The 22,218-nt window shown below is 40.8% G+C and overlaps 1 protein-coding gene across 8 annotated transcripts in view; it reads left to right on the top strand.

Annotated features, from left to right (window-relative positions):
* The window catches only part of PIP5K1B (phosphatidylinositol-4-phosphate 5-kinase type 1 beta), a 346,015-nt gene that overhangs the window by 129,207 nt on the left and 194,590 nt on the right, over positions 1-22,218 (top strand). For all 8 annotated transcript variants that reach the window (XM_035303089.3, XM_054255089.2, XM_078367069.1 and 5 more), the window contains one exon: positions 25-93. In XM_035303089.3, coding sequence (XP_035158980.1) covers positions 25-93 — 69 coding nt within the window. The remainder of the gene's footprint in view (positions 1-24; positions 94-22,218) is intronic.

Raw genomic sequence — 22,218 nt, 5'->3', positions numbered from 1 at the left:
AATGGCAGTGTGTTTTCTCTTTAGATGTCGTCGGCTGCTGAAAATGGAGAGGCAGCACCTGGAAAACAAAATGAAGAAAAAACCTATAAAAAGGTGAGTGTGCATTTTATTTTCTTCAACACAGAAAGAGGAACACTGTTTTGCTGGCTGGCTGGAATGTGAATATTATCAAAGGCCTTTTTTTATCCAAAACAGTTTTAAGTTACTATCTTAGTTTCCAGTTGCTGCTATAAATAATTACTGCAAATTTAGGGACTTAAACAACATGCATGCATTATCTTATAGTTCATTAGGTCAGAAGCCTGACATGAGTTTCCCTGGGCTGAGATCCATATGTCTGCAGAGCTGCATTCCTTCCTGGATGCTCCAGGGAGGAGTCCACTTCCTTGTTTTTTCCAGCTTCTAGAGGCTCCCTGTATGCCCCGTGTCATGGCTCTCTGCCATCTTCGAAGCCAGCAATGGCCGGTGGACTCTTTCCCAGACTGTATCACTCTGATACTTTAAAGGGCCTATGTGATTGTACTGAGCCCTGCTAGGCTCACAGAAACATGGAAAAATATTAAGAACGAATATTCTTTACCTGAAAGGTCAGCTGATTAGCAATGTTAATTTCCTCTGCAACTTGAATTCATTTTTGCCTTATAAGGTGACATATTGACAGGTCCCGAGGATTAGGGCCTGAGCATCTCTGAGGGTCACTTCACATTACCATAATATAGAATACTGAGTGAAGATAGTTGTTTGCAGATCTTTCTTATTCCTAAGAAGAAGGCTCCTGAGGGCATGCAATGTTCTGTGTATAATATATAAACCCTTAATGACTTACCACTTTCCACCAACATTTGAAACATTTCCTATCTTTGTATTTAAGAATTTTTAAAATGTGAGATGTTCCTCTTCTCTGCCTTTTCTAAGCTGCTCAGATTTTATGTCTTCAGCCCATATCATAAAAACTCTTTTTACAGACTTCCTGGTGTATCTTAACTTACCACTATTTGACTTTGATAAATTCTTGGTTTCCAGGTACCAAGCTAATGTTCAAACACTGGTAAAGTATGTTCCCAAGCACCTCTACTCCTGATTATAAATTGACAATACAGTTTAGTTTTTCAACATTCTTGTTCTTTTTGCCCTCTTAAGAGTAGGAGGTTTGTGTATTGAAGGTTTGTTATTTCTTCATTTTTCCCTTTTCCTTTTATACTTTGATGGATAGCCTGTAAGACATTTAGTCATAAAGTATATGAGTTATGTGCTCTGACCACTTATTCAGGTCATGGAACTAGCATGATGTATTTTCTGTTCCATTTTCATGTGGGAGAGTATGCCCTTTTTCCTGGTACATCTTTTTTATCTGATTTTTTCCACTCAGCCAAACCTTGAAATATAAACCAGGAGGTTGTCATCCAAAGTGATGGTGTGCTTGGAAGAGAGTTGGGTAAAGATTCAAGAGCTCAGAAGTGTCGGGGTATATTTTATAAAATTTGTACATCTGGCCAAAGGCAACAATACGCTATTATTTATTTTTAGACACAGGTGAAAAACCAAATTCTGTCTTATTTACCCAAGATTCTGTGTACATTAATTCAAGCATGAGTCGAACATAGAGGTAATTAAATTGCTAGCCTGTTACTACTTCAGATCAGTTTCAGGCAATATTCTCAATCGGCATCAAGATCCACTGAAATTCTTGACTGAGTTCTAACTCACAGGAGATCCTTTGTGGCTGTGAAGGTTATAGAAAAAATTGTGACCATGACATCTTGGATTGGTTAAGTATACCCAAGAATTTATTTAGTGGACCATGTTTTCAATAATTAGTATAAGTAATTCTATGATTAATGCCTCTAGTAGGATATTTAACTTGGCAATGTTTTTTAGGTTGTAAAAACTAAAAATCAAACTCTATGGTAGCAGGTAAATCTGAGAAATAAGGAAAGACACAGGAAACCTAAGGGGACCAAATTTTTTTTTTTAATGAACAATTTTTTGATGTATAATAATATCAGGATCTTTTTAATGATTTCTGATTTTAAAAGGTATAAGCAATGGAAGAGGAGGTACGGAGCCTCTCTTAAAAAGCACCAAGAAGACCAGCACAGCACTTAACTTCAGCCCTCAATGAATATGGTATTGATAGTCATAGCAAGAAGAAGGAATCACTTAGAGAAAGTGTTGTTTTATTGACAGGTAAAAACTCAGCTGAATTATTCAGTTTAATTCTTTGATCTTCAAACTGGAGAAGGTGTTAATAGTGGACTTAGGAGTTAGCTATTGCAAATGTATTTATCTCAGAGTTAGGAGAGGTAATCATAAGAGGCACATGAGCTATTGCAAATGTGTTTATCTCTAGGTCCAGATGAAAGAACTTAAAGCTAGACTAGGGAAACCTCTGAGTGTGAGCTTTGAACAAATTTGAGAATGGGAAAATTGCCAGAAAACAGGACATAAGCAAATATTATTCCTATTTTCAAAAACGAGGAAGAGTACGTTCTGGAAACCAGATTATGAGTCATTGTTCTCTAGGATAATTTGAGCATTATTATTAAACATATGGTTTATACATATTTAGAGAAGAAACATATCTTTTACAAACCTGGAGAAGTTCATAAAGATGTAGTTTATGATGGGGAGGAAGGCAGCAAATCACACTGCCATGTGTGTACCTATGCAACAATCTTGCATGTTCCTCACATGCACCCCAAAACCTAAAATGCAATTTAAAAAAAGATGTAATTTATGTCAAACTACCTGCATTTCCTACTTTGAGAGAGTCATTAAATTACTCATAAGGAGTATGTTTAAATTTAATGAATCTTGATTTAAAGCAATCTAAAAGATTTGCTAGTCTCCTTTCAGACAAGGTAGATAAGTATGGGTTAAATATTGTTTAGTGTGCTTGTAACTGGTTGGACTAATGGTTTCGAGAACTGGCAATTTTGCTCTCTTTTCACTCAGTCTCTACCAGCATGATAACATGAGTTAATCCTGGGTAGCTTAACATTTTCACCCATGACCTTAATGAAAGCATAAAAGCAATGCTTTGCAAATGCAAATAACCAAAAACTGTAAATGATAGCAGACGGACTACATGAGTGTCGTTGAGGCCACCATGCATCTGATCCCTTTACAAATACCTAAGTTAAAGTTCTTGCAGTCCCAAAGCCCTGACCATAAGGTATGCACCGATTTAATAAGGAGCTTTGATGACCCATTGTGTTTTTGCCTTGACTGAAGCCAGTCCATGGATTCCAGGTTAAGGCTCCTGATCCTCTATGCGTGGAGTAAGAAACATGCCACAGGAGTAACTTTATAAGTAACTTACAATGGAGTGGGAGAGGCAAGACATGAAAACAATTTTAGAACACAGTAGTCTATAAATGAGAAGTTCAAAAAGGGAAGAGACCAATATTGTTAAAATGAAGCAGCAGGTTAGGCTTTCTGTATCCCGCCCCAGATTTACTGGGCAGCTGCCAGCAACATTCATTGTCATGAGTGCTATGATTTCCACGTTATTAGGGAACAGTCAGCGTTCATGGGACAACTTTATACTCTGTGTCTCAGCTATTTGCATGTGATATTTGAGGCTGGCTCTCTTTTGTCTTGCAGTTGACCATTTCCTAATCCATTCTCAGTTCTTGGCAAGCCTAGGAAGAACAGCTAACGTTGGTCCGTGAGGCTAATAATGTCTTCTGCTAATGGCTAAAATAAGAAGTTTGATTTTAGCTGCATAAAACAAACATGTTGCCCATTAAGACAGGTATTCAAAGCGGCCTGGCTGTATTTACAGAGTGGAGTATTTCCATTATCAGTTAATTTATTGAGTGCCTTCCACAAGAGTTGTAAATGCAGAAGTCTACTGGGGCCAGGCAGCTAAGAAGGTAGTGAAAAAAATGAGGGAACCATTGTAAATAGGAGAATCCACTCCTTCTTTAAAAGGGGCAGCAGGTACTCAGCTCCAGCCAACAAAGCTATGCATGAATGCTTGCCCAGGGTTGCCAGATACTCTGATTTTTTTTTCAAGAAAACAGAGATGAAATTTTTGATGTGAACCTGCCATTTTTAAATGACAGCAACTAATTCAAAGGTTTTTAAAAATATACTCTGGACAAAACAATTCACCTATGGACCCTATCTGGCCCCTAGGCAGTGGCCAGTTTACAACCTCTGACCTCCCTGTTGGTATAAAAAAATGAGAAGGAAAAAGGAAGACACAAAAGAAATATAAGAACTTGTCTCTACCTCCCCTGACCTTACAATTTATTTGGGAGACAAAAGATGGACCCACATGAAAAAATTAAATCTTGACTCAAATTGATGTTAAGTGCCAAGACAAATGGGTTTTATTTTTATTTTATTTTTTCGAATGAAGTCTTACTCTGTCTCCCAGGCTGGAGTACAATGGTGTGATCTTGACTCACTGCAACCTCTGCCTCCCGGGTTCAAGTGATTCCCCTGCCTCAGCCTCCCGAGTAGCTGGAACTACAGGCACACACCACCACGCCTGGCTAATCTTTGGTGTTTTAGTAGAGACAAGTTTTCACCATGTTGCCCGGGCTAGTCTTGAACTGCTGAGCTCAGGCAACCCACCTGCCTCGGCCTCCAAAACTGCAGGGATTACAGGCATGAGCCATTGCGCCTGGCCAAAAATTCCACTTTTTAAACTGTGCATTCTGATTTACCTGCTTGTTTGTCTTGATGGCAGGGAGTCCAGTGAGCACAAGCACAAAATCAGGGAGGAGCATGATTTGTTGGCGTTACAGGAGAGGCTGGCCGGACAAAACTATGTGGCAGTGTCTAGGGGAAGTAGTAGGCAAGAATGGGCTGGTTGTAAATGACAGCTAACCTTTGGGTGCTGGTTTGAGGTATTTGGATTTTATGTTCTAGGTTATTGTTGTCCAGTGGAACGTCCTGCGATGATGGAAATGTTTTATAATTTGCACCAATGCAGTAGCCACAAGCTATGTGTGGCTATTGGGCATTTGAAATGTGGCCAGTGTGTCTGAGGAACTGTACTTTTTATCTTAATTTTAGTTAAATTTAAATTTAAATAAGCACATGTGGCTGATGGCCGCCATGCTGAGGAGTGCAGTTGTCAGGTGGTGATGTGCTGTGACGTTGTAGAGTGTCGTGACAAATGAAAGGCTTGTGCAAAGCCAGTGGCAGAGCACAAGTTGCACAGGGTGGGGGAGATGACACAGGAAGGCTTTTGTGTTAGTTGAGCGACAAAGTTGGGTGCAAAGTTGAGTAGGAAAAGATGTGGGGAATACTTTTGAAAAGAAAATTACATTTTCAATAAGTGTGACCACCAGAAGTTTTATGCTGTTGATGGAACTAGGGAAGTTTGGGTAAGAGTATTGCATTATTTTGGGGTTTTGTTTGTTTGTTGTTTAAAAATGCAAGAGACTTAAAAGGAAGCAGGAGGCAGGGTTTGAGTTTACTTGAAAGAGGATGGTTTAAATGCAAGTGAAATACTGATGCTAGAGGTTCAAGTTTGTCAGTTTTATATGTGAAGAAATGACCCAGCCCCACCTCTCCAAAACAAACAGATGTCAGGGTGGTTCAATGACATATTCAAGGTAACTTCAGGTTACCTTGAAGTTCTTTTTCAGGAAGCTGATTAGAAGCTCCTGTTGCATGATGTCCCATGTTGTGATTTGTCCATTGGACTGGATCAGCGTTTCCCAGCCACCTGGGCCTTGACTGTCTTGGGAAACATGCACTGCCAACTGTTCTTCCTGTTTCACCTCTTCACCCTAAGGTTGTGGTTTCATGCCCCTTACCCCTTTCTCTTCTGCTTCTCCCTCCTTCCTAGGCCTGCCCACAATAGGCCTCCATTGGAAGATTCTGGTTTTGATGACCACAGGCTGCCATGGGGACAAAGGCCACCTGCCTGTGGCACCGACGCCTCGCCTACAGTGTGTGGAGTCTTTTTAGCTGATTTTCACCATGACAGGCACATGTGCTGACAGCACTCAGAAGGCACTACTAAAAACTTGAACTCTACTAAAAACTTGAACCCGGGAGGCAGAGGTTGCAGTGAGCCAAGATCACACCAGGAAACTGACTAGACCAGGACACCCACAGGATCCTTGACCCAAATGCCCCAGTTTTTTCACTTTGTTTTATTTTTTAAGACCTTGGTTGTTGCTTCATTCCATTGTCTGAGACAGTTTCCTATCAGTGGAGGCAGGCAGCAGTGAGGTAGGAGGAGATAGTACCTGACCCTGATTACATTACAAGGAAAGATGCCTTTTATTGTTTTTTTCAATGTGAGTAAGTTAATGGCTCAGAGACACTTTGATCTAAGAGGAATTATTTCTTTAAATACAGGATCTTTTATAAAATGTTTCTGGCAGCTGGTAACATTGGCTGTTTCCAGGGAGAAGCTGGTAGTAGGGTCCTTAGTTGGTAGAAAACTTCTCTGTGTAAACCTTTCTATGGTGGCACGTTGGCTCACACCTGTAATCCTAGCACTTTGGGAGACTGGGTTCAAGACCAGCCTGGCCAGCGTGATGAAACCCCATCTCTACTAAAAACACAAAAATTTGCTGGGAACGGTGACGCATGCCTGTAATCCCAGCTACTCAAGAGGCTGAGACAGGAGAATCACTTGAGCCTCGGAGGCAGAGGTTGCAGTGAGCTAAGATCACGCCACTGCACTCCAGCCTGGGTGACAGAGCAAGACTCTGGCTCAAAAATAAATAAATACATCTTTCCATGCATATTTAATTTTGAACTATGTGAATGTAAGTGAATGTAATACCTATTCAAATATTGAACAAATGACATTTCAGGATTTTGGAGAGAAGAGAGGGCTGGAGTGTGTTCTCTGTCCTGACCACTCTTTTCCTTCAGATTCTGGAAGGCCACCACTTCCATAAAACAAGCAAACTCATTTGTGCTAAGCAGCAATTAACATGAATAGCAGCTTATCTGCTCTCTAGGATGAATGACCCTTTGGTATGCTAAGTGTGATTCCTAATCCACCTTAATCCAAAAAACCCTAACCCAGTGGTTCTCAATCAGCAATTTTGCCCCTGCCACCGGGAAGATTTGGCAATGTCTGGAGATATCTTCGGTTGTTACAACTTGAGGGCTGGCACTACTGGCTTCCAGGAGATAGAGATCAGGGATGCTGCCTCTTAGGATTCGGAGGATGGACCCCCAAAACAAAGAATTATCTAAACATTGTTAGTGCCAAGGCTGAGCAGCTTGTTCAAATCAAACTACCCTTTTTAAGAGGAGGGCGGATGTGAGTCCAGCTCTTCCAGATACTAGTTCATAACCATAGGCATTTTTCCTAGTTGTTGTGAACCTTCATAAAAAGTAATTAAATCTCCCCAAGCTAGCTCATAGTGCTGTGAGGATTAAACAATTTAACACATGTGAGCAAATAGTGGGAAAAGTAGAATACTAATGAGTGAGGTCACTGTTCTGATTAGCAAGAATGCTATCCCTGAGCCTCTGATTTCCAGATTAGTTCTGTGGGGATGGAGAGCTGGATTCCTGGGGAGAAGGGTTACTTAGTCTCCTGGGGCAGCTCCAGTCAAGCCTGGGCATGGAAGGTGAACTGACACTACTGGGGCATGATGCTGTATGCTTCCCAACAGCAACAGGTGTCTGAAATCAGAGAGAAAAATATGCTCCTAATGGTTAACAGGTGCCACTGCACTCCAGCCTAGGCAACAGAGCAAGACTCCATCTCAAAAAAAAAAAAAAGTAAACTTCTGTTGTGTTTTTAACAATTAAGCAGCAAGGAAGTAAGCTGCATCACTTAGAGAGGGGAAATTTTTTAAATAATTCCATTACGCTTAGAAGCATGTGTAATCATATAATATTACCATGCACCCCCCGCCCTGGCAGATCACCCCTCCAAACACTTGTGCTTCTGTCTTCTTCCTCACTAAGTACTAAAGCAGGTGATTGCAAATCTGCCTTTATGACTTGTAAGCAGGACGTTACAGATAATTAAGCAAAAATAATTGGCAGCTTCAGATTAAAACAGCTGAGCAAGCCAACCCTCTCATTAGCCTGTTGCTCTGAATTCTTGGTTCTTAAGTGACCTCTTTCAGCATTTGCTCTGGAGGGGCTTCCATGTGTTAAGTGACCCAGGTTTGCTCTACTTCTTCTGCCTTCTGATTAACTGTAGACCCTTTGTGTTTTGGTCCCTAATACCAATAAATATCACATTGCTGTCTCTAAAACATGAACTATAGGAAATTGTATCCTACACCCAAAACTACTGCACAGCTTCCTTCATGGGCAAAAACCCCACAATGTTGTTGAATTTAGTGTGAATGGCAGACGAGGAGGTTGGGGTTTTCAGTGTTACTGCAGCCAGTGGGGCCATCTGAATTGTGGTTCCTGTTCTCAGGGCACAACAATGCTTTTGTTTTTCAATTAAAAGGCCTAATATTAACAGGTGTTCACTGGCTTCCCTGCCCAGCTCAGCCAACCGGGTTCTGATCTGGCCAGCAGACCCCCTTTCCCCAAAGCCTGTAGCTCATCCACTTTCATCACTCACTACCTGCCTTCCTTTGCCTGAGCACATAAAAGAGATTTTTAAAAAGGTGGCTCTTAAGAAGTTGTGAAAGAACATAAAAATTTAAAATTTCAAAATTCTCTGTTCTGAATTCAGGAAAAGATGACAGCAATGTAATATAAGTTCTAGTCTTACATCTCAACCCCTAGGGTCATGGGGAATATACCATTTGCTTATTCAGAGTTTTTGCTGTTTTATAAAGTTAGAATCATTGTCCGATGGAAGAATTTTATTTATCAAATATATTGAGTTTATTTTAGCCAGAAGCCTACTGATTCAGTGAATTAAAGCCTAATTATCAATCAAAAGCAATTTTAAAAAGCAATGCTAATAATGAGAGTTAACATAAGTGCTTAGTGTATGTCAGCTATCATTCCAAGCCTTTGAAAAATTTATTTAATTGTCATAACAACCCTAGGAGGTGATACTATTGTTACTATTTTACAGATGAGAAAACTGAGGTACAGAGAGGTTAACTAACTGCTCCAGGGCATAAAGCAAGTATGTGGCAGAATAAGTCTGGGATTTAATCCCAACTGCCTTTCTTCAGGGTCTGTAAGACCCTACCCACTGCATTATTGTCTGAACACTCTGGTGTCTGGAAGGCAGTGCTGCCTATGACATTAAAACAGTGATTCTCAATTATCTGCAGTAGTAGCAGGGGGCCATAAGATCAATTCAGACAGCTTTGGAATGGGAACAAACGAATAGGATTTAACAATTTAAAAATCTTTCCCCGATTCAGTGGTTCAAAGGCCACTTTTCTCATCAAAGTGTATCTCACTTCTGAACACACAATCTGAACTGTGTAGCCTCAAGAATAACTTTTTCTAGAAAGTACAGTGATTTTAAAATGAAAAACAAAAAAATCCCTTGGGCACTGTGCAGAACACTGGAAATGAGAAGATGACTAAAGTGATCATTTCAAAAATTATCCTTGAGTACAGAACTCAAAATTGACAGTAAAAGATGAGATTCACTTGACAGTGGTGACATATCTTCGATTGTCAAGTTAGGAGAAGAACACATTTTAAAACCTAACTGGCAATTCTGAAGACTGTCACAGAAAGAGTCACAACTTGATAATAATCTTCCCAATAGCTTAAAAACATCTGGTAAAGAAAGCATTAAGTAGGAGGATGACTATTTTGAAAGTTATTTTCCTCTATGGGAATGCAGTTCTCCCAAATGGTACACGGTATTTTCTGGCAAGTTCTCTTTACTGTCTGGTCCTGTGTCAGCTGCTTTTATTATACCAGAGAAAGGAAGATGTGGCAGCTCAGTCCTCTGCATGAGAGAGGCAACCCTTCAGTATATCATTAAAGAAGGAAGGAAAAGAAGATGGGTTGTGGTCTCTGTGGGGGCTGTGAAATTAAGGCTCTCAGTCCTGTATCTGTTCTGCCCAACTCTGACAGGCATGTACACCCACACACCCAGAGACACAAATTCGGTTCAGTTACAAGGAGACTTCTAAAGTATTCATGAGGTCTTGCTGCACTTCTTTCCAGCAGAGTTGATGAGCTACTCTTCCTCTTAAATCAGTGATTTCTGCTCATCCATTGATGTGCTGTTGTCTACTTCATTGTAGGTCAGGAAGCATTTGGTTATTGAGTGCAGAGCTGAAATATAGGCTGTCTGGGTAACATTCTAATTTTCCTGAGCTAAGTTTTCATATTGTGACCTTGCTATTTTTATGGCTGGGCTTAGTGCCTAGAATGTACGACATACATTTGACTTACATCCATGTACTCATTCATTTCTCCAGTTGACAAGTATTTATTTAGCTTGGCATGGTGCTAGGCCATAGGGGTGGAACAGAGGCCAAGACAGACATAGTCCCTGACCCTAATAATGCTTTCATTGTCATGGTACAGACAGATGAGAAAGAGCATGCACAATCAAATAATAAATAACTTTTAAACTACTATGAAGAAAATAAAGATAGGCGGAGGTGCTGCTGCCTTTTAGATAAGGTATTCAGGAGACCCTCCCTAAAGAGGTGGCATGGGGGCTGGGATCACAAGTGTGTGAAGGAGGCAGTCAAGCAAAGAGTGGAAGAAAGCGCACACTTGGCAGAGAGAATGGCCTTTGTCAAGCCCTGAGGCAGGAAGGAGGTTGGTGGATTCAAGGAACTGAGGAGGAGGTCAGTGTGATGCCAGGTTCTGAGCAAGGAAAGAGTGGCCAAGTAGGATGACAGCAGTGGTTCCCAATGGGGGCCAAATGTGTCCTCCAGGAGACATTAGACAGTGCTGTCACAACTGATGGGAGTAGATGCTACTGGCACCAGGTGGGAGGCCAAGGACACTGCCCCCCACAACAAGTACTCATCAGCCCCAAGTGTCAGTAATGCTAAGTTGAGAAGCCTTGAGTTAGAGAAATAGGCAGCAGCCTAGACAAAGGTAGTGGACTAGGAGGAGAAGGAAGGAAACACATTTGATATTCATTTCAGAGTTGATATTGACTGGACGGGGCCATGGTTGGATGTGGTGGTGAGGGCATAGCAGGAATGATTGATGATCCCAGGACTCTAATTTGAGCACCTGGGTGGATGCTATGACCATCTGTTGAGATAGAGATGAATGGTAGAGGGGAAACAAGTCTTCCAATTTGGACATGTGAGTTTGAGAATGTCAGTGAGCCCCTGAAAGGGAGAGGCAAGTGGGTGGTTAGTAGATTTGGGACTCAAGGGGTTGGGATTCAGCTTCAATTTGTCAAATTGCAGATTCATAGGCACTGGTGAAATGGATGGAGAAGAGAAGGCTCAGGAAGGGAGAACATCCATATTTTGATGTTGGCTCCTAAGATCCTATTCCACAGTTATATTCCTAAAATAAACAAAGCTGCCCAAGTCCCTGCCTTATTATCTTCCACCGGGCTTCTGGTGCATTCAGAAAATACCCACACTTCATAGTGTGGCATGTGAGTCCTTCGTAGCCATCCTTAGTGGGTGTGTCCTGAGCATCTCCTGCCGTTATCTTGGACACACACCTAACTCCAGCCACACTGCATGCTGCACCTTCCTCTTTCCCCGTTCCCCACACAAGCTGATCACTCTGTAATATCTTCATTCCAGAAACAACTCTATCATTGCCTTTGTCCACCCTCCTGGGCAGTGGCTGTCAGCCACCCTACTCAGCCTCCCTTGGCACCCTACACTTAACTCTGTTATGTCACAGGTGACTTTGTTTTTGTTTTGTAATAATTGTTGACAGTCATGTCTTGCTAATTGCACTGTTAGTGCAGCAGCCTTGCCCAATTATTTTAACATCCATAGGGTCCCACACAACATCTGGTACAGCATCCAAGGGATGTATCACTTTTTTTTTTCTTAATTTTAAGATTGTTACAGATTTTCCAAAGAGATATGTTCTTGAGCCTACAGTTCTGGCGGTGCAATTGGGGTGAGATATAGGGCAGGGTTGAGGGACTGAAGAGGAATGGAATTTGTACTGTGGATGTTTGAATCACAGAAAGAACATTTTGAAAGAGCTCAGTTCCATTTTCTTGCCTTTTTCTGTTTCAGAACGGTAGTGATTACTTGAGTTGTGGGTGAGTGTACGGGCATTTGAAAGTTGGCTCTTAATGATGTGGCATCCTGAAGTCCCCTCATCTGTAGTCTACAGATGGCTTGTGATCAGCCATTTCTGGAGAAACTTCAGCAATGAATTTAAAACGGCAGTCTTTTTCCAATGCTGTCACTTGAAGGTTCTATTCTTTCCAGATGTTGGCTCAATTAAAGGCAGCCCCTTCATAGAGGACAGTAACTGTTAGGGGAAGTCAGGATTTGGGATTGTTTGGCAGCCCATTTCTCCAGAACAAGCATCATAGTCAATGCCCTTTTCTTTGTAACATGAAAGAAACAAGATTAATGATTGTTCAGGTTTGCTATTTCAGAGAGAGTGAGAGGGAACAATAGCCTAGCAGTTTTAAAAGCAACTGTATGCCTCTCAAAATCATAGAGGAGTGTAGACTTTAAAGCTGCACTTAGGACCCAGAAACAGGCATTGATGAGAACAAACAGAACCCTGGGTCTTTCTCTTTCTCTCTCTCTCCCTTCCTCACTGGCTAGTGGGCTGAGAAGGGAGTGTGTGGCCAGGCCATCAGGCTGGCTGTACCATTGATGAGCTCAACCTTGTGCAAGACAATGTCTGAGCATAGAAATGCTATAGTATGGCTTGAGTATTAAATCTAACGCTGTATGGGAAGGTACCAGGAAGATGGTAATTGGCCGTACAAATGCCAAATTGCTACTATTAATTCTGGCTCTCCACCTACTCCCAATGGAATTTAAGCCCTATGAGAATAGGGACTTGGCAGTCCAGGTATTAACAGAATTCAATACTTAGTGAAGGTCCCAATATTGTTGCCACCTTCTCCATATTGGGACACTGTTCAAAGTATGGAATCACAAATTCTAAACCCATTCCAATTGCAGATTGGGACCCTGTTCTCCTTCTATGGTAATCCTTATTATTGAAAATTCAAGGGGGTTAAAGGTTGTTTCAAAAAGCAATGGAATTCTGTGGCAAAAGGAAATCTAATCTTCATGGGTTAAAGACATCTTTTTTTAAAAAGCCTATGACTAGAAAGGGAATTTTTTTGTTTGTTTGTTTTCCATCATATTAAATAAAAACAGCAAATTTTCTATGGCAGCTTTACCGTCTCTCAGTGTGTGATTTAGTTTGAGGAAGCTATATTGGGTTTCAAGCACCCTTTTTCCTCATTTGTCTCTGCCTTTATACATTCAAACTGCTCTTCCTGGGTCAATAGAGTTTTTCTGGGGAGAAGCAAGTGCCACCCTCTCTAAGGACAGAGAGTTCAGTAGAATGGGGTGAGGGTGTGTGGTTGAAGACAGCAAGATAAGGGAAGGTGGGAGTGGGCAGACAACATTTAAAACCCGTTGCCTGGGTTTTAAAGAAAATTGTAAACAAACCAAGCCGCACAATCAGCACAGTCCCTTGCCCTAGATTATTTCTTTGTTTTTAACTTATTAATTATTCTAATCTTGTAGACAAGTCAGTTCCCCCATTCCTGTCTCCCAACCCAGTGTTCTGTGGAATATTTGATTTGGTTATAACTTTAAGATGACAAATTAGAGGGGTTTGAAAATTATAAATACGCAAGAGAGTTGAAGCAATAAAGTTTCATTTGAGAACAAAATCAAAGGATGAAGTCTTCTGAGATTCTGCTTTACAAAAAACAAAATAAGACCCTGTTTTCCACAAAAGTGTTCAATGTAATAAAAACATAACATGTTTCCATTTCCTTTGGAATTTGGGGTATGCCAACTCAAGCTGCATTGATGTTTATCTCTATGCTTTTTATTCATTTTTTTCAGAGAAAATTTTGTTTTTAGCATACGGGATACTTACATACACACATGTATACACACACATATACACACACACATACACACACACACACATATATAAAAATATATAGAGAGCTCATTTTTAAGTGTGCATGTTGGTTTTTTTTGGATTATGAGGGCCCTGAATTGTTTCAGATGAGTTTATACATGGGTGGGAAGAAACTGCACTTTATGATAAACTCCTGATTTACATGGTCAAGGGGAGGCTGTCTTACCAGAAGCCAGGTGGCCGTGCTGAGCAGATGCAGCATGTCTCAGGCATCTCTTGGCCTTCAGAGACCCTAGCGGGGACACACAGTGGCTGGCACACAAGGCAGTCTGGGCAAATCTGAGGCACCAGACCAAAGCCCTTTGCCCCCAGGCTTCCATTTCCATGAGAAACTAATTAAAACCTACAGTCTACTCCTGCAATAGGAAACGTTACAGACATACATGCCCTTCCTGCTTATTGACCCAAATTCAGTCTTAGTGAGGGCACCTGGGCCAGAAAGCATTCAGCGCCTAGATGGCGCTTTGTATCTTTGTTTCCAGCTTTCCAGCCTCAGAATGCCTATCTCCCCACGTGTTCTCCCTCAGTAGATAAATCTGAGCACCTGCTTGTGTTAGGCAGGTATACAGCAGTGAACACAAGGGACTTGGCCCATGACCTCAGGAAACCAAGGGGTCTGTGCATTTCAGCACTTTACTAAACTACCTTTGAAAATGATTATCCTATCTTAGACATCCCCAGCTAATTGGGGAGCCCTGTTTTTCCGAGTCCTCACTAGCACTAAGCAGTGCTCCTTTAAAAATGTTTTAAGGCTGGGCGCGGTGGCTCAAGCCTGTAATCCCAGCACTTTGGGAGGCCGAGGCGGGTGGATCACGAGGTCAAGAGATTGAGACCATCCTGGTCTTTACTAAAAATACAAAAAATTAGCTGGGCATGGTGGTGCATGCCTGTGATCCCAGCTACTTGGGAGGCTGAGGCAGGAGAATTGCCTGAACCCAGGAGGCGGAGATTGCGGTGAGCTGAGATCGCGCCATTGCACTACAGCCTGGGTAACGAGAGTGAAACTCCATCTCAAAAAAAAATAAATAATTAAAAATGTTTTAACAGCTAGATAGGTGAAAATGCCTTAATTTTCACTTTAATTTGCATTATTGTTGTTAGACTTTTTTCAGATGATTTTTATTGATTTATGTATATTATTGTTAATACCCTTTGCTGTCTGATTCGTAAACACTAATATATTTACAGCCTTGCATTTTTGTTGCAAATGCTTTTTCAGTCTTAAATTAGACTTTTTCTTTTCCTTTTTTTTTTGACTAAAGCTTTTAGATAGTTAAATTTGTTCATACTTCCCTTAAGGCTCTTATCTTTGCTCTTATTTTTAAATTTCATGCTATTAATGCCTTGCTTTAATTTTAATAATTTGTAATGTAAGACTTCCGATGGTATTCTTAATTTTCAAAGATTTCCTAGTGATGTTTTTACATTTTTTTCTTCTAATTGAACTTTAGAATTATAAAGTCATAAACAAATTTCTATTGTGATTTTTGCTGAATTTATATTAATGAATTCAGAAAGAAGCATCATCTTGTATTTCTCCTTCCAAGAATGAAATGTTTATATATTTATTGTCTTTTATGCTTCTCAGTAAACTTTTATTTTCTTCACAGATTTCGTACCTATTTTTAGTTGAATATATTTCTGTGTATGTAGGGTTTTTTGTTGATAATGTTTTAAAGTTTAATTGTTTTTTGTTTTTTTCCTGTTGTGTATGGGATTTTTTTTTTTTCCATTACATTTTCTGACTGGGAATACATATGATCTTGATTCATTGAGTTTATTTTGTAAACTGACAACTTGTTTTTTGGTTTTTGTTTTAACTATTCTACTGGGTTCATGATTTATTATTGGATATTCTAGGTAGCAATCACATAATGTATAAATTATCATTTTTCTCCTAACCAATATTTTGTAATTGGCATGTCTTATTAATTTGGTCTTTAAAAACAGTATCAAAGAATTTTTGTGATAAAAGCACAGCCTTGTCTTACTTGTGTTTTAAAGGACAAATGGCTCTTGTACTGTTTCCCAGAGTGCATTCTTTGCACACACAAGTTATTAATAGATACATAAATAAAAATCCCTTGGCCACAAACATTTGGGAAGCATCAATCTAGTGCTTCCATTAGTAGACTGTTGTCTCCTAGCTTGAAAAATTATTTTCTGCATTAAGAATGTTTCTTTCTGCCTTCAGTTTTACTAAAATTTTTTTAAAATTGTAATTGAAGGGAGAGGAAAAGAAGGGAGAAAGAGGATTGAAAAAAACTATTGAATACTCTGCTCAGTAACGGGGTGACAGGATTGATCTCACCCCAAACCTCAACATCGCACGTTATACCTAGATAACAAACCTGTACCCCAAATATAAAAGTTGAAATAATTTTTAAAAGTCAATTAATTAAAATCTTAATTGAATATTGATTTTTTTCATATAATTAAGCTGACCATGGAAAGGCCATTATAAACAGAGTTAGCTTTTTGAGATACTCCAAGTACTAGCAAATAATAAAAATCATGTTTCTCTTAAAATATTATTTAATTCAGATTTTCTATCAGTTTAGATAAATGGGATCAGTTTTTTCCCCTTGTAGTTTGGAGAAAGTCTTAAAATGTCTTCCTGTGGGTCTGCTGATCACTTCTCCATACCAGGGTAATGTGTGGAAATTATCCTAAGAGTTAGTGCTTTTTGCAAGTTATTTTGGGGTGAGCAGTTTGTTAAAATCATTGAGAAATTTTGGTTTTGGCCGGGGGGAATAAGCTTTTGTGTTTCTTTTGCCTGAAAGTCTGGCTTTTTCATCTGTTTTCCTTTTGTTGAGAATTTTAATGTAATTTCATGTTATATTTGGGCCTGTGTTTTTTCATTTGCAAAACTTGGGGTATGGCTGGCTGCTAAATGCCATTGAAACCTCTTGGTTTCTTGGTGGTGGTGGTTTTGTTTGTTTTGATTCTGTGATCATCTCTTGCAGCAGTCGTTTTATGGAGGCCAGGCAGGATGCCTTGGAGAGTGGAAAGAGAAGAAAGTAAAGAGTGGGGAGAAGGCTATATTTCTCATCTCTTTCTGAGAAAGCCTGAGTTGGTTTCCCTTTGGTGCAAAGGCAATAATATCTTGCATATTTACTCACCCTTCCTTAAACACTCAAATGACTCTATTGGTTTAGGAAAATTAATCCTCTGTGGGAAAAGGTAGAGATTTTCTCCCCCTTTTCTATGTTCTTTGCAAAGTGAATATAACAGAAAATTATCAAAGTCTGTTATGAGAGTTTGAATTTAGGAAAATTCACTTGAATGTGCATAAAGCGTGACACTGTGCTGCCATCCTTGCACCGGCCCTTCAAGCATAGGGGAGCCCTGATGTAACCAGATCTGAGATGAAGATGTGGTCTTTCAGAAAGAAGAAGAGCAATGCCAAGGTGCTGTATTCCTGTTAGGTTCAACCATGGTCGTCTCCATTCAAGAGAGGTCCTGTCAAGATCATTTTCTAGCCAGAAGTCCAAGTGTCTACTCTTCCATGTTATAAACTGATCCCCATTCATTCATTCAACAAATGGTCCTCTAGGACCGAATACTGGGACCACAGAGATGCAAGCCAGACTCCTTAGTTTCAACCCAGTGCCAATTAGCATCAACTCTTGGGGCCAGTGGGACAAAGAGTGAAAATGTTCGAGTGCCTCAAGTAGACAGGACGTAAAACTATTGAAAGCATTTCGCAGATGGGCATGGTGGCTCACGCCTGTAATCCCAACACTTTGGGAGGCTGAGGCTGGCAGATCACTTGAGGTCGGGAGTTTGAGAACAGCCTGACCAACATGGAGAAACCCCGTCCCAAGTAAAAATACAAAATTAGCCGGGCGTGGTGGCGCATGCCTGTTAATTCCAGCTACTTGGGAGGCTGAGGCAGAAGAATCGCTTGAACCCGGGAGGCGGAGGTTGGTGGACCAAGATTGTGCCATTGCACTCTAGCCTGGGCAACAAGAGGGAAGCTCCATCTCAGAAAAAAAAAAAAAAAAGCAAAAAGAAATTATTTCACACTTGCTATGTGTATTAGTTTCTTGTTACTGCTGTTGCAAATTACTGCAAATTTAGTCAAGGTGTCAGCATAGCTGTGTTCCTTATGGAGGCTCTATGAGAGAAGCCTTTTCTATAAGGACCACTTACATTTCTTGGCCCCTTCTTCCACTTTTAAAGCCAACCATGGTAGATTGAGATTCTTACATTGTATCTCACTGGCTTGCTCCTTTGCCTCTTCTTTTTTTAAAACTCTTAAGAACTCATATTATTAAATTAGGCCCACCTGGACAGTCCAGGACACTCTCCCTAACTCGAGTCAGCTGATCATTAACTTTGATTGTATATATAGCCTTGTAAGGTAATGTATTATATTTTGCTTTCTAAGGTTACATATTCCCTGGCTCTAGAGATTAGGATGTGGACATATTTGGGAGACATTGTTCTGTCTGCCACCATATAATTCAACAGTGTCCTCCTCTGTGCATCTGCAGTTCTTAGTTATACCTTTATCATGACTGTCAGTCTGTCTGGGATTCTCAGTAGATGCCGACTGGGATCCTGAGGTGTAGACAGCACTGTCTCAGGTCTGTATTTCCTTCTCCTCCTCTCTTTCCCTTCCCTTTTCTATTTAACTCCCTCCGTAAAATCAACATTCTCAATAAATCGACCTTCAGTACCTAAGTCTCCCTGTAATCAATAAATAAGAAATCATTACATAAATAAGAAATCATTTCCTGGGGTATAAGCATGAACCTGGCTTCAAATGCAACACCTTGTAATTGAAAAGCAAATGTGGCTTATGTTACTACTATTAACATGAAGCAATTCATGTTTGAACAGAATTTGCAAAATCGAATTTTGAATTCACTGCTGGAGACTATGTGGTCCCCTTCATTTCCTGATTATGCATCTCCCTCAGAACAATTTGCCATATTATTTCTTTGGTGTTTACAGAAGCAGATCATGTTTATGAAGCATGTCCAGAAGAAGGAAATGATATATGGAAAATCTCTACATGGGGTATAGAGTCAAGTGATCCCTAGGTTAGAATCAAGAGCTATAAATAGGCCAGTGACTTCATATGTACTGTGGGACTGGTATTTTCCATCTTTCGGCCCACAGCTTGGATAAACTTAGATGGATTTTTTAATAGTTCTTTGAAAATGGAACATTAGCTATCCACAGAGATTTAACTTTGGACAAAAAATAGGAATAAAAGTCATCATTTCTGAGATGATAGGATTAGACAGAGCTTTTCTCTTGAAAGTAATCGAATATTCGGGGTTTTTTTTTTTTCAGTTTCTGTTGAATTGAGAATAGTGACCATCATTTGAGTTGGAAAGAGAAGAAATGATTAATTTAGAAAGAAGAAGGATTGTGGGGTGGGTGGAAGTGGCATTTTCTGCATTGTATTCTTAGAAATTTCGACTGTTAGAGTTGGAAGTACTCTGATAAAACTGTTCTTTAACATATGAGAAAACAGAGGCCCAAATACCTTAAATCCCTGGCCAAGAGTGTGCTGAGTGCAGAAAGCCATGCTGGAGCTCCTGTCCTGGGCTCTAGCCCTCAGCCTTTCTCAGCCCGCTGCACTCATCTTCAGCACCTCTGATGCTCTGATGGACTCATTGGGACGACACCATCAAACCACGTGCCCCAAAGATGCCCTCATGTCGATTTCCACTTGGGCATTGCTCATGCTTGGATGACTAATATACTCCCTGCCTGGTTTACCTTTGAGAACCCGGCTTTCATCTGCTGTGGGACACAGCAGCCTTTGCTTCTGTGTCCCACATGTGTACATGTGTCCATGGAGGCAGGGAGGGTGGACAGGCATGTTTGTGCATACAGTACACCAGCAGCACTTTTAAGGACCAGGATCATGACAAAAGCAACAAGAAGCGCACTTTCTTTTCCAAATTACCCAAGGTTTTGTTTTTTAAAAATAGTAATATCACTTAAAGTGTTTTGTATTTGGCTTGGTGAAACAAAATGTGAGTTAAAACTGCGAAATATTAAAACACTGTTCTTGAAACACCTATAATATGAGACATTCCATTGATGTAGATAGCACATATGCAGACAACATAACAAGCATTGATGCTGTATTTCCACCTACAGATAGAAGGGGGATGTACTTTGGTATGAGAGTTTTGCACTTAGACGAAGTCTTAGTTCTCAACCAGAGCTGATTTTGGCCACGACACTTCCAGGGGGCATTTAGCAGTGTCTGCGGGTATTTTGGGTTATTACATCTGGAGGAAGTGTGCTACAGGCACTGTTTGTAAAGACCAGGGATGTTGCTGAACATCCTGCAATGTACAAGATGGCCCCACACAACAAAGAAGTGTCCAGTCCAAAATGTCAGTAGTGCCAGAATTAAGAAATCTTAGCCTACAGGAATTTATGACTTATCGGATACTTAGCTTTAGAAGGCTATGTAGAGTTCATTAACTTAGAAACAGCTTGGCTTGTGGAATAAACATACCTAGTATAGTCTGTGAACTGAATTGAGCCAAAGTGGTCCCAGTATTGCTTCTGCACTTGCCCTCTGCGATCTCTGCTCTACACAGCTACTCGGGAGGCTGAGGCAGAAGAATCACTTGAACCTGGGAGGTGGAGGTTGGTGAACCAAGATTGTGCCATTGCACTCCAGCCTCAGCAATGTGACCGGAGTTAAAAACCAGCTTCCCTCTGCTCTTCACATCTGTGGGTCCTATGGTTGAGGATTTTTATGTATTGTTTTTGTTTGGAGTCCTGGTATAGCTTAGATAACCAAACACAAAATTTTTAAAGATGATTGTGAATATAAAGAACTGAGGACTGCCTTACCCTGATCCATTCTTTACACAAACAGCCCCAGTCAAAGAACCCTGTGCTAGGGGAGGAATTGGGCCTCAGCATGGATAAGTCTCGGCAAAGACCTCTATTGCAGCAGTTTCTGAAAAAGGACAAAGGTTCAAGGAAGGAGAAAATGGCCAGGAGGCTGCTAGAGCCTTCCCGCAGCATTGTGTTCTACTCAGGGACCAATGTAGTAAGGATGATTTCTATTTCCTTGTTCCTTTTTTAATCTTTGAAAGAAAATTTCCATATTGTTTGGGGTTTTTCCCCATTGCCAGGTGGTTACATTCCAAACAAATTAAGTCATGGGATATGGATACAAGTATTTCCATCATGCTCATTGGGTAGGGCTGATGGTAAGGTGATTCCCCTCCCATGGCAACACGTCATAACCACGCAAGCCCATAGGTATCAGCAGCTGGGAGCCTGGCTTCAGGACTACCCATGCCTTTGTCACGTAGCTCCCATTGGTGGTGGTGGATGGAGGAGACTGAGGCCTCTTTCACTCACTTCACAGACTGAGTCACTCTACTCCTCTGGGGAAAACCTATTTCCTTACCCAACCAAACTGTGAAGATTCCCCCAGCCATATACCATGCCAGGTTTCTTTCACAAGCCAATTTGTTTCCAAGTAACCCTTCTTGTAACCTTCTGGAGCCAAGTGTCAGATATTGGTGCTGGGAGAAAGATGAACGGATTCTGCACAGACACAGGCCCTACCAACATGTTCCTGGAAGAGGGGAAGCTGGAGGTATGGCTCAGGAGATAGGCAGAGGTTGTTAGAAGAAGCACAGAATATTGGAGGTAAAGATAAAGTCAGTAGTCGGCCAGGCCTTTTGTGCAATGGACTCAAGAAACATGTAAGAGAACACAAACATTTTTAGACTGATTACTTGTATGCATCCTGAAAGTTGGCTGCTGCAGGGCCTAAACAAGAGAGAGGCCTAATAGTAGGGCTTATGTGTCCATAGGCTCATGAAAGCTTGGCATTGAGATGATCTTCATTCATTCAATATCATCTACGCAGTCATTCAGCCAACACTGAGTTAAGCTCTGAGCAAAGCATTGTGGTTAGATGGCAGATAGGTTACGTTGTTGGAGTGTGGGGTCAGAAGTCTGGGCTGCAGAAACCTACCACAGTTTCCTCTAACTGTGACTGGGAAAGGGGGAAGGAAGCAGCCCTCTACTGAGCAATTAGCTATGCATTGGAAACGTCCACTTGTGCTGCAGCAGGGGCCAATAGTGGTGCATTTGGGTCAGGGCCACTGAAAGACTGGTTTATTGGGATCAAGCCACGCGGTTCTTGGAACCTGCTGAGAACAGTCCCATTACCTGACAGCCCAAAAAGATGTCTGAGTCTGGCAGCCAGATCCAATGGGGAAGACCCAATGCAGGAGACCCAATGGGGGA

Source organism: Callithrix jacchus, chromosome 1, assembly GCF_049354715.1.
Source record: "Callithrix jacchus isolate 240 chromosome 1, calJac240_pri, whole genome shotgun sequence".
Classification (NCBI taxonomy): Eukaryota; Metazoa; Chordata; class Mammalia; order Primates; family Cebidae; genus Callithrix; species Callithrix jacchus.
Note: the sequence above shows the minus strand (reverse complement) of the source record. Positions and strands in the feature narration are given on the sequence as shown.